Source organism: Pyrus communis, chromosome 12 (assembly GCF_963583255.1).
Source record: "Pyrus communis chromosome 12, drPyrComm1.1, whole genome shotgun sequence".
In the NCBI taxonomy this organism is placed as follows: Eukaryota; Viridiplantae; Streptophyta; class Magnoliopsida; order Rosales; family Rosaceae; genus Pyrus; species Pyrus communis.
Window position 1 is genome coordinate 17,526,148 of NC_084814.1, and position 13,354 is coordinate 17,539,501.

Below are 13,354 nucleotides of genomic sequence, written 5' to 3' on the forward strand. Positions count from 1 at the left end.
GGATGGTATACATCTCCTTGAGTAATGGAAGTGTAATGGACTCTGGGCACGAGATTTAAGTTAGGATATGTCAAATCTGCAGAGAAATAGAGTGAAAATATCCCCAGTTTAGTTGTTAGTCCAAAAGTATATAGCCGGGACGGTTGAACTAATCTTGGACAGGTTTGGACTGCTTGGAGGACCACGAGAGTGGGCAACTCCGTGTGTGGCTTATGTGGGTGTTGGGCCTGGGCTCGGCTCACCTTGGGCTTGGGCCCGTGAGGGCTGGAGTGACACAACTTGTGCCCGCTAATCTTGGGCTCGACCTTGGAACGCACTGGCTTTGAGCTCGCGAGGTCTAGGTTACTTTAATTGCTGCAGCTGCTTAGGCCTCAGCTGCTTGGGCTTCAGCTGCCATTGCAGCACTATAGGCTTGAATGTGGGCTGCCTTGCGCTGGGCTGGCTGCCTTGTGGCACGGGCCTGGGCCTGCTGTTGCGAGGTTGCCTGCTCACCGTGGGCAGTAGGCTTGTCGAGGGTCGTTGCCGTGGTTGCTACCATGGTGGTTCCCCGTAGGGGTGGTGCTGCTTCACTCATAATCGCGTTAAGCCTAGTGGATTGTCGTGGTCCAAATCCTTGAACGTAGGAAATTTCGTTCGTTGTGGTTTTTGAATTTCTAGTCATTGTACTTTTCTTTTATGTTTTATCAAAGAATTTTTTAAAGAAAATTCTAAGAATAAGAACGTACGAAAAATCTACAAATGAACAAGAAATGAGAAACTCTGAATGCGAGAGTCTTCTTCAAGCGTGTGAATCAAACTCTTAATGAAAGCACCAATTTGTGGTTGCAAATTTTCGCCTCCTTCTTCTTGGACGAAAATGTACCTGCAAAACAATTAACACCTAAGATCAAGGCCAAGAGCCTCACGCGCCCACGATGAATGGGGGGGTTTTGGGCGAAGAGTCTTCGATGCCAAAGTTAGAATTTGAGAGAGAAAGTGTTTAGAGAATTTTAAGAGAAAATTGGACTTAGATTTTTGGAGAAATGGGGGGGCTATATATAGGGGTGTGGCCGACCCTATTTGGAGAAATAGGGACCGGCCACTTATGGTAGAATTTTGGCCCTAATTGTAAGATATTGTGTCAAATAATATCTTGCAATCAATTTGGTAATTATTCAATTAATTTGGTGATTAATCCCAATTTGAAAAGAATAATTGGGAGTTACCTTGTGGATGAAGATTTGATGAGGAGTGATGAGAGAGTTTTGTAAAAAAATACCATTTTGATCACCTTTGACCTTGATTGAGCCGTTATTATCCGTTGCATGTGCGTGAGAATCTCAGTGTGCCTCAGAGGTAATTTTGTCTTTTTACCCCAAAAGTCCACGTATCACCTTCATAATTTTCTTAATTATTTTTACTCTACAACTTGCATGGAACGAATTCGCAATCTCATGATATTTTGATTCAATAATATTATCAAGATTCGTTACAAAATTTCATTGATTTGTAATCCTTTTGTGTGTGTATATTTTTATCAGTTTAAAATACTAATTTAACAAAAATCAATATCAGCAATTCGAGAATCTGCCAAATTTTGTAGCCGACTGGCATTGAATGTAATATAAGGGACTAGATATTAACATTTTCAAAGGTTTCTTCCCTGTATTTTGTTTTCTTTGACATTGTCAACTCATTTATTAAACAAATTGATTATGTTAATGTCACTACACAATAAGCAATCTAAAAGTCAAGAAGGATGCAACAAGCAGAGATATCCAAATCCATAATATTAAGTTGGCACCTTGCTCATGCCTAATTTAATAATAAATTTTTTAATATTTAACCGGAAAAAAATATATATTAAAACAAAATTAGAAAAACGATCGAGACATTTGAGCATGCAATCGAGGATATTCTGCGGTGACACCACCTACACAACTTCAAGGCAGCCAAACCGTGGATGCTACGAGACCAAAAGTTAGGTGACCGTCACATCTCTATATTACTCACATTGCTTGGTTATAACTCATACAACTTTTTCTAACATAAGCGTGCCTCTATAGATTTGATGAGACAAAACAATTTATTTTTGTATTTAATAAGGCTAGAGCAGTGGTGTTGATGCTATATTGGATGTGATTTGTGCGCAAAGCTTGGCCAAAAAAGGCAGAAAGAAAACAAAAATACGTGCTACAAGGCTTAAGCATGATGTAAGAAAAAGACGTGTGCTAAATGGCAAGGTTTAGCTGCCCAGTGCCAACCAATCAGAATATTGCTGGCTGCAAGTTAAAGTCCGATACGGAATAGATATTAGGGTTCAGTGATATTTTTGTTCAATTTATATAAAAGGTTTTAAGTTTGATATATTTTGTTATGGATGATTCATTAAATTGTACGTGTCACTTCAAAGCAACCTTACAAGTCGTTTGAACTACCGTAAACGCATCACAATAAAAGCGTTACAGCGCGCTTTAATCATCTTACAATTATTATAGTCCTTTGCCATGCGCATAACTAAAAGAAAAACAAAACCACCATCTTAACTTAGCAATCGTCAAAGAGTGATTGTCATTGATCCCATTACAAAGGTCGGCGGCTAAGGGATTTTTTTACAGGAGCCAACCCGAGCCCAGTCCTATTATTCAGGTTATGGGCTAGCCTGGCCCAATTTTAGGGCTAGTTTTTATCCACCCTGATTTTAAATGGCCAAGGCTTGGGCCTTGCATTTTAGGTTCTGGACCAGCCACGGGTTAACCGGCATGGGTCGAGTTTAGGCCCGACTCTGTTCTTAGATCTGACTTGGGGGGTATGAACCACTTAAACTTAATAATCTATCATTTAGTCTTCTATCTTGAGTCCCATCGAGGGTTGATTTTGTCCAATAATATTTTAACAAATGTTTTGTTAAAAAAAAAATAATGGACATGTTATTAGTTTTTTTTTTTTTTTTTTTTTTTTTTTTTTTTTTCAACCTTTAGAAAACAAGGAACACTTGGCATTTCTTAATTTCTTAATAATGAACGTGTTGTTAATTTTTCTTCTTTCTTGCATGCAAGCTAAGTTTCCATATCTTTCTGATCACGTAAATGTTATGCGATCACACGGTACTGCCGATGGCTCAGCATTTCGTTATTGCCAAACATATTCAATGTGCCATGATTTAACGTTTCATTAACATCCTCAATTGCTATTAATTATTTCATAACTTCGGTGTCCCCAATGGAAGAGCATTTTATCCAAAATTATGTATTTTTCGTTTTCCCTTTTTTCAGTATTTAGCTATAGTAATGGTAGGACTTGTGTAAGGTTGGATGAGACCATATAACAAAAGTCTCATAGTCTTCTAGGGTTGGTCAAGCATGTCATGTAGCAAATTTTTTATACAAATAAAATTAAGAATATGATTATTATTAAATAGTTTTTGTAGTTAAAATGGTCTCTGAGAGTGACATAACCTGAGATTTGAAATTAATAGAACTGGTCTTTGGATTTGTCCACTGTCAATTATTTTGGTCATACTTTTGAAAATCTCTGTTAAATAAGGATCAAAATGACAAAAAAAAATAACGTCAATTTAATAAACAACAGGCTAAAATGATTTGACAAAAATTGAGGATATTTTTGTTATTTTTTCCTTATTTCATGAAGATTTTTTTACGGGAAGAACAAAATGATTGATGGTAAATAAACTCAGGGAACCAATTTTATCGATTTTGAATCTCATGAATCAAAATAAAGAGTTATATCACTTTCAGAAATCATTTTAACTTAAAAGCTTTATTAAATTCTTGAGGTGCTGTTTGGTGGGAAGTTGTGACAAGTAAGACCCAATTACCCACATATTCCTTTTCTTCTTTCTTTTCTCAAACGTATTTAGACATGGAAATGGAATGTCAGATTAGTTAGAGATCATGATCTGTAGTCCAATCAATTCAATAACGGAAGCGGTTATGTGACAAAAATATTGCAAATACTTCCAACCTTTATTCAAATTTAAAGCCATGCATAAGAAACCAAAAAATCGATTAGACGTCTTTTCTCTCCATGAATTATTAACTTGTTGAAATTAAGCATTTTAGTGCGGTCCGATTTGGTTCGTTTTTCGGTTTTAAGCACCCATCCGCTTCTTGCCATTTCAGCTTTGGAATGAAATAAAAACAAGGAAAACTAATGAAAAGGGCTTGGAAACTTTGAATTTTAATAAAAAACCATGTAATACTTTTAATGGTTAGTACATAGCCCAATATTAAACAAGTTCAATTAAAATGGCCCCACCATATTAACATATTGCCCTTGACCTTTTAAGGTTCTATTAGTTTTGTTTTCTATTAGTTTAGTCTTGTCGAAGAAAACCATAGTGCCTTCGATTTGAGAGATGATGGAAAATCCAAGATGACGAGAAGACGACAAAGACGAAGCATGAGAAGATGGTGGGATCCAAGTTTTTGGTGTGGCAGTGATTTTAATGGCAATGCGATGAGGCGATGGTGTGGTGCGGCGGTGAATCACACCCATGAAATTAAATTGGGATTATTTTGAATATCATTGAAGGCACTCCCTCCATCTTTTGCCACCCAGATTATTTTGGGTATCAATTAAACTAGGATTATTCTAGGTGTGATTTCATGGTGGGTGATGTAATTTTCAAAATTACATTTGGGTGTGATTCCTGCTAGCTTAATTTCAAGTTTTGGGATCTAAGGTTTAATTTTGTTGTTCATGGTGATTTTAAGGGGGGGGCGCAGGGGGTGACAATAGTTTGCAGCCAGAGATGTGAAAAAAGAGGAAAAAGATGGTTGGGAAGGTGAAGGAAGCATAATTACTGCTCTTTTTATTTTATTATACCTTTATTTATTTGTTTTGTGGTGGGCCTATTTTACCTATATTATGAGGACATGTCCAACGATTTCTATGAGACTCACTTGGATGACAAGTCAGCTTAGCATTTCTCATTCTAAAATATAGAATTAATAGTAGAATTTAGAAGCTTGTCAAACTAAATAAAGTGTAGCATTTAATTAAGCATTTTACTTAGATTTTGACACACATGCTGAGAGAGAGCAGGAGAGAAGTCACTCTTTCAAGTGGGGTTCTCATGTCTTTGCTCCAATACAAAATTTAAAAACAAAATAATTGAATATTTATATAGTATTTGTTGAACATAAGTCCAAAAGTGTGATTACATATTCTTGTTTGTGATTTGGTGAACGTAATTTTGTATTATTTATGGAACGTCTCAAAACTAAACTAAATAATTCACACTATTTCTAAAGCTACTGCAAAGTAACGCATACTATTTTTGAAATTACGACGAAATAACCCACGCTATTTTTGGAACTAAACCAAAATAACTCACACTATTTATGGAATGGAACAAAATAAACACTATTTCTAAAACTATAGCAAATAGCTCATACTATTTCTGAAATTGAACCAATATAACTTACACTATTTTTGGAAATACTGCAAAATAAACCACACTATTTCTGAAAACCCATTTGTTAATTTGGTGGCTTTTCCAATAACAAACCGGTTGAATTTGCAGTTCTGCTTGGCTGCTAAGCTGAATTTGGCTCCTTTGGAAATTACCCATTTTCCTGTTACAGAATTGGATTCTTATTTCTTTCGTTTCGATTTGAACAGCTAATAGATAATTTTGATTTGTATAGAGCAGCGAATTATAGTGAAATAGGACAAATTAACCCCAAATAATGGAGTATTTGAACCCCAAATAAAGAAAAAGGCTATGCAAATGTATGCAAATTGCTCCAAGTTCATGTAGCAAAATGTATAGAGACCTGTACAATAGGACGTGTTTTAGAAGACTAGTCTCCAACTATCATCTGAAAGCCAGAATTATTACTATGGACATGTGGAGAGACAAACAAGGTGACTGCAACAACAGTTGGCAAGAGTTTCAGATACAAACATTGTAGGTTAATTTTTTGAAATCCTAAGAAATCCTAAAAAATCCATGAAAGAAGTCCATACAAATCTATACAAATCTATAATGAAAATCCGCACAAATGTGTCAAAATCCATATAAAATTGTAAAGTCAGTTAAAATCTTTTGAAATCTGTTACTTAAAAAAAAGTCTTTTAAAGTCCTATGAAATCAAAATTGACTACACCCCCTAAGTTTTTAAGTCTAGCTGGATAATAATTGTACATGTGTTAAATTCTGAATGGAAGTATCATATGCAGACGTGGTAATATTGTACTACTTAATAATTTCTCATATATAAATAGTCGGTCTAGTTGGGTTAAGCCTTTAAGGAAGGGAGTTTTAACGAAAAACCACATTTTTACATTTTCTTGATACTATTCACTATACCTTTATTTGTCATTTTTCATTAAAACTAAAGTTTTTTTTTTGACTTTTCGTTAGTTTCCTTTTTAAGGAATGCCATTAGCCATGCCTTGAATTAGACTTGATAATTTCTTACACGACCCGTTAACACGACACGTAAACCACACGAAAATAATGGGTTTCGGGTCAACACGATAACTAATCGGGACATTATCGGGTCACATGATAACAACCCGTTAATAACGGGTCCTTAATAGGTTTATACGAGAGTGACACGCGGGTAACCTGTTTCGACACGATAAGAAAAAAAGTTATTTTGATGATTTTAATTTTTTAAACTACTAAAAAAAACTTACTATAAAATACAATAAATATAATGAATATGTATATATTGTTTATTAATTATTGTTCTATATAAATTTTAAAATTTAAGTTTTATTTATTTTTATAGTATATTATAGGCAAAGATTGAGATTAAAAATCATAAAACACATTAAAAATAAAAATATCAAGTAATTTAAAAATACCAAACACATTAAAAAAAATTATAATAATTAATTTACATGTGCAAAAAATATGAAAAAAATATGCAAATGCTCGTAGTCGCATCCTCTACGCTTTGAGGATGGGTATATGATCGTTTGAATTTTTAAAACCATACAAACTCTCATGAATAATATTTTTAAGGGAGTTCAAAATAAACAAAATTCATAATCATTAATGTATAAGCCTGAAAGATGTAAAAGCATAATAAATGTTCATAATTGCATCCTTAACGCTTAGACGATGGTTACATGGTCGTTTAGATTTTTAAAACCCTCCAAATCTCATGAACAGTGTTTTTTATTTGAGTGCAAAATTAATAAAATTAATAATAGTTATTGTAGACGTGTGAAAAATGTAATTACTCGTAATGAAAAGCTTTACAACTTTCATGAAGGGGTCAACTCCAAAATTTAGTATGTATATACTAATTTAGTATTATCTTTTACATTTTTTTGGGTCAAATTATGTTTTTCATTTTCATTTTTATTGATTTAAAATATACTTTTCTGAATGAGTAACGGATAAGATCATATTACCTGATAATATTAATGAGTTGATTTCTGATCAGGTCATATTACCCGTTTACTTTAACAGGTATTACAAGACACGACCCGTTAAGCTATCGGGTATGACATGAACACAATAAACACGACACGAATGCCAAATCTACCCTGAATGGATTTGACATATTACACGGGGTGCGTTTTTCTCAATTTTTTTTGTGATTGCGTTCAACGCCCTGACGGAGCCACAACTGCCATTTGTACATCGTCCACTCCGGTAACCAACTGAAGCAATTGTGAATTCACGATTAACATCACCACGAAACTCTTGAGAAGTGTCTGGCGATCCACAAACTAGTTGAAAATAAACGAAGAACAAATGAAATATAACTATGAACATCGTTTTATCAACGGAAAACAAATAAATGAAATTGTTTAAACAGCTACAAACTGAGAGCTACATCTTGATTGACTTACTCTCGCCCTCCGAGCTACATTTATAGAGAACCACCACCAAAAGATCTCTGCAGTTTTATTTCATTTTATTTTTACAATGCAAGTGGACTTGTTGGGTCCTGCTGACATACACAGAACCACCGGCAAAAATATTTCACACAAAATTCTCAAACTTCCCGAGCAAAAATTACATGCTCTGATAGTTTAATCTACCATCATCTAATTAAGTGAACCGATGAGTCGCCGATTTAAGGAATATTATATTAAAAGGGTAAAAAGCAATGAAACCTCCCCTCCCCATCAATGCGGCATAGACGCATAGTAATGGTTGAACTTGTAAAAATCGATAAACTCATTACCTCTTCTTGTTTCTCTTTCTTCCCTTCACTTGCTTCTGTAAACTTTTAATCCTTTGACTAAGAACTGATGATGACGACGAAGATGATATACTTCGATCTTGAACCTTTGATGCATCACCAGGTGAGGAGGTTGAGCCACGAGCCCCTTCAGCGACTTGTTTCAGTGTGGATAATAGTGAAAATGCAGGTTGTGATCCTTGAGGGGGTGCAGTATAAGGCGGCGGTTTAGGAATACCCAAGGCCTCCTTCAGCCCAGTATATTTAAGCACTGAAATCAAAATTCAGAATCAGTAAACGGGGAAAAGTGCACCAGAACTTTCAGCACAATAAGTTGAGATATACTCTCAATTTCTGAAGCTTCACAAATAATGTGCACAGTTGATAAAAGTATAAAGTAAAAGGACTCACCCAGTCCATACGAGAGTGAAAACAAGTTGGATGTAACCCAGTAACAAAATACAGCCTGCACAGTTGATAGACCAAGCATAATATATAGTCAGCCTGGCTTCAAAGTCTATGATTAGCCTTCGTCATCATGTGACTTCGGTTTATAACATAAAAGTTAAACAAATCCACCACATAAAATGAATTTAAGCACCTTTTTACTGCTGTGGAGGTACTATCATAATTAAATTAATACATATAGTCTTAAAAGTGGCCTGCACTATGGTCTTTAAAACTACATTCAATCGACCAGGAGACAGGAGACATATACAAGACCTTTATTTAATTGTCTATCGCTAATGACATATATGAAACAACTATTTGACTGTACATCCTGAAATGTAACTATGTGCCTTGATCCATACTGACGTCTACTAACAAAATGACAAGAGATAGCATAGAATATATCAGAAGCCAGTAAAATTAGCAAAGATACCTTTGGAAAGCTCATGGTAAATGGAACTGTAAGAACAGCAAGGCCTCTTGAAACATTTTTCATGGTGCCAGCAGCAGGATTTCCCTCCATACCTTCTTGCAGATTGCACTAAAGAGCAAATTGAAGCAAATAAATTCTTCCATTGGTTTAACTAAGGTTCAGAATCAATCTGATTGCACAAGTACACACACATGCACCCTAAACTTGACAGACTATCGGGGCAAGGGTTGACTGCCATATACTACAACTGGTCCTTTTCTTTCAAAAATGTTATCCTTTCCCATATATTTAGAATGCCTTTTACCTTCCATGACCAAATTTAAAGAAAGCAAAAGCCTTGGTTTCAGATCTGTAGATCGAAACCTGTCAAAATTCATTCTACTGTAAATAACAAAATGATTTCCAGGTGTTCAGCACATATATTACACTATTTCCTCATGGAAGTAACCCTTCTAAAAGAAAGCAACAAAATTTAAACATATTATATGAAAAGCAATTGGCTTACCTCCACAGTCAGTAAGAATGTCATGGCTGCCAAAACTGGAAAAACGTACATGGCATCTGGGGTTGTAAGATCAAGAAACCAGTAGGCACCGCCAGTTTTAAAGGATGGCACTTTCTCTGCCATGTTACCTATCTGCCAAACCAAAAACAAAGCTATACTAAGACCTCCAAAGACCACAACCAAAATCAAACTTCATCAGTTCGAAGGTGTTAAGAGAAAGATCTTACAGCAAGGAAAAAGCTGATGAATACAGGACCTTGAATCAAAAGTCCCTTCATTGGAGTCAATGGGGTTACACCATATCTGCAAACCCGATATCATAATAAATAAAATGAAAATTTTCAGGATGATTTGGGAGGCATAATGATGGGAAGACAATTAATACAAAAACAATGGATAATAAGGAACAAGTTTTTATCCCAGCTAACTGCACTGGATCTCATATTTCATTTGTCAAAACATAATATTTGGAAAACCAAAGTATGGGGGAAGGACACGAAAGAGTTCAAAGCAGCCAACAAAGAATTTGTACATAAATTTCCGATTGGTGCATAAGATTTATGACCAAAAGTCTATTACAGCTGAGACACCTAACGAAAAGGAATCACGTAACTACCAAGTAATGCTTTTTAAAGCTTCATTTTATATACTTCTGTCTTAGCTGAAACATAACTACATGAAAACAGATATAGAAGGCAACAAACAACGAAATTTCTGTACATTTCTTAGTCTCGAAGAAAAGGTTGCTTACTCCTTAAATAGCTTCTTTGTTTTCTGTTGAAATTCAAGCTGAGCAGAACGATCTGAACCCTGATAAAAGAGTAAAGAGCATTGATAAACATACTCGAAAGAGTAATTTCTTAGGCTCCTAGACAGCTCACTAACACAATCCATGCCCTGGATGGTGTTCTCTAAATTTGTCTAGTAGAAAGAATCATTTCGTAAAGTGCGCACCATCCTATTACATTCATTGGTCATATGATCAAGTAGAAGTAGACAAGCACAACAAAATGAGTGTCTATCAAAGAGATTGCTGTAACAAAGGTGACCTTGCTAATTCCACTACATACATACATACATACATACATACATATATCTATATATATATATATATATCTATATCTTAAGGCAAGGACATTAGATAGGAATGACCTGGGCAGGAGAGGCTAAGGGATTAACACGTATTCACAACAGTTTTGTAAGTTAATAAGTGGTAGCAGAATAAGGAAGAACCAGACATCATACCCTGTCTTGCATCTCTTGCTTCAATTCTTCGAGTTGAGGCTTCATGAGCTGCAGAAAGCACAAAAGTCAAACAGAAGAACCACCTCCAGGCGAGAAAATGAACGCTTACTAAATTATGAGCACAGTCGCTTAAAGCTTGTAAAATATGATGCACTGAGAGACTATAAGAGGTGGTTAACATGCTTGGTGTGATCGTACAAGTTTAGAAGAAATGCACTAACAACAACAAACTTACAGAGAGTTTTGAGGTTGCTTTAAGTTGATTAATCAAAAGCGGAACCGTGGCAGTCCGAATCAAAAGAGTTGTTATCACTATGGCGGCCCACCTGAAGAGTAACCGACACAATACATATATACACAATCATACTGTAATACACTGCCAAAACCGAACATACAACTGTGAATTCATAAAAAATAGATTAAGAGACTGCTCTAACTAATCTAGTCACATCATCATTGAGCTCTACCGTCTTTAACAAGATGTTAACAATAATCAACTAACTTTAACAAACTCAGAGTTATGATCTGCTATCTATGAGGTCTATGGTTTCATCTAGTGAGTTACTCCCTTCACTTTTTTCAATTTAAATCATTCACAAATTAAATAATTGGTTTAATATCACAACAAAAAATTTAAATTTAACAAAAAAGCATGTGCAAATAGCTTTCTAACCAATTCAAGCCAGTGTGAACATGCACAGCTTCAATAAAGTACTGCAAGCCCTTAACTGGCAACCACGAATCCGCGGCAGCAACCGCCACCTCGCTCATTGCCGGTACCTGAGAAGTCAAGCCTTCGATCCCAGTGTCGGATAAAACTCCCGATACATCACTCAACAGCTCAACCTTCTCCGAAGCCGACGACATGGATCGAGAGAACGCGAATCCCGAAGTGGACGAAAGCAGAGCATTCGAAATCCTCCTATCCTGAGCGAACCCACCGCCGAAACCCGACACTCTGCTCAAATTGTTTCCGAAAAACCGCTTCTGGTTGAGAAATTGATTCAATATCGGCGAAGCAGATGCGTGCTCGGAAACGACATCTTGCTTGCGGTCGTCGTCGCGGAGGATGTGAGTGACGGACGGATGGTACTGATGCCGTCGAGCTATACTGCTCGTCGTCGTGAGGCTCCGCCGGTAAGCCATTGATGTATATGAATACCTCTATCCGGCAAGATTTGAAATGAATTAGGGAGAAAAGATGGAATCTTTAAACCCTAATAAAACCCTAATAACAAATTCTCCAGGAAAATGGGATCTTGAATCGGATTGAATTTTTTTATTGGGTTGACCGTTGGAGCGTACGAGAGAGGGGGAGAGAGAGAGGAGAGAGAAAGAGGACAGGAGGGAGGGAGGGAGGGAGAGAGAGAGAGAGAGAGAGTCCGGGATTTTCTGTTCGAGAGTGGTGGAACTGAGATGAAGCAGAGCAATGGCGGCGCAGGTAGGTTTGTGCCCGCGTTTGTTCGTTGGCCTTTTAGTAGTTGAAGGGTATATTAGTCTTTTAATGTTATATTTTTTGAAAGGATTTGGAAAAATAATTTCGGAAAATCTTTGAGAGATTTTTTTATATTCACCTAATTACCCCAACGTCACATAAAATTATTTCATGATAAGCTATTCTGTTAAAGATTTTTTTTTTTACAAACGATATCATTAGCGGGTTAAATGGTTAGTTACTAGGAGAGAAGATGATTGGTTATGATCGAGTTTATTTCGGAATGTATAGACATAATTATTTTTTACCACTACGAAATAAAACACTATTTGCTTAGAGACTTGAGTGTGTGCCACGTTGAAATTTGATTTTGAGCAAAAAGAAAGAAAAAAAAAAAAACTTAGAAGTGAATTTTTACCGCTAGACTTGTTAGTTTATGCCAATTTGCAATTCGTTTTACAAGGTGGTTTTGAGACTTCTAAAACCTAATCATCTTAGATTTATATTTAGAGAGATTCTACAAATATATATTCATGTTAATATCTTTCTCTTCACGTAAAAAGATTAGTCGCTTATTAGAAGATTATCAACTTCCGACCATAGCAAAAGATGTCAACATGTGCATGCAAATTTAGAGTTGGAATTGTAAGTACTATCCCAAGGAAAAATTGTGCCGGCTTTCCCCTTTTTTGCACACACTCAACTTATGTATGTGGTCTAATATCCTAGTGGATACGGTGTTGGGTTTCTATATGGGCATTCTAGTTTTGAAACTTCCTATTCCTCTAATTATTGTAATAATTTGGAACCATTCCACCCCTTACCATCTCCAACCCTTGGGCTAAAATCTAAAATTTTTAACTTAGAAATAGTTTTTCTGTTCCCACCCTTCTGGCCTAAATTTATTAGCCTGAGATTATTAAAAAATAAATTTAGACTAATTTTTTCTTTTAAAGTAATTTAAAAAAAATTATGTACACTATCATAATTTAATTTTATGAACATTTTAACCTAAAAATATTTAAATTATGATAAATATTAAAAATTTACTAAATTTGGGTGAATTTTGAGTTAAATAATTTTTTTTAAAATTATTTTAGCCGTTAGATTTGATTATATTCAATCTCAGCCGT

The 13,354-nt window shown here is 35.5% G+C and overlaps 1 protein-coding gene across 1 annotated transcript; it reads right to left on the reverse strand.

The window, feature by feature from the left end:
• Positions 1-7,775: 7,775 nt before the first annotated feature.
• On the reverse strand, positions 7,776-12,211 carry LOC137710725 (mitochondrial inner membrane protein OXA1-like). Its single transcript, XM_068449833.1, has 9 exons — positions 11,460-12,211; positions 11,022-11,112; positions 10,787-10,834; positions 10,293-10,351; positions 9,769-9,844; positions 9,542-9,673; positions 9,037-9,144; positions 8,565-8,619; positions 7,776-8,424 (listed from the first exon to the last, which is right to left on the reverse strand). Exons 1-9 carry the CDS (start codon positions 11,930-11,932, stop codon positions 8,153-8,155), a joined length of 1,314 nt encoding a protein of 437 aa, XP_068305934.1. The 5' UTR covers positions 11,933-12,211; the 3' UTR covers positions 7,776-8,152.
• Between the last annotated feature and the right edge of the window lie 1,143 nt (positions 12,212-13,354).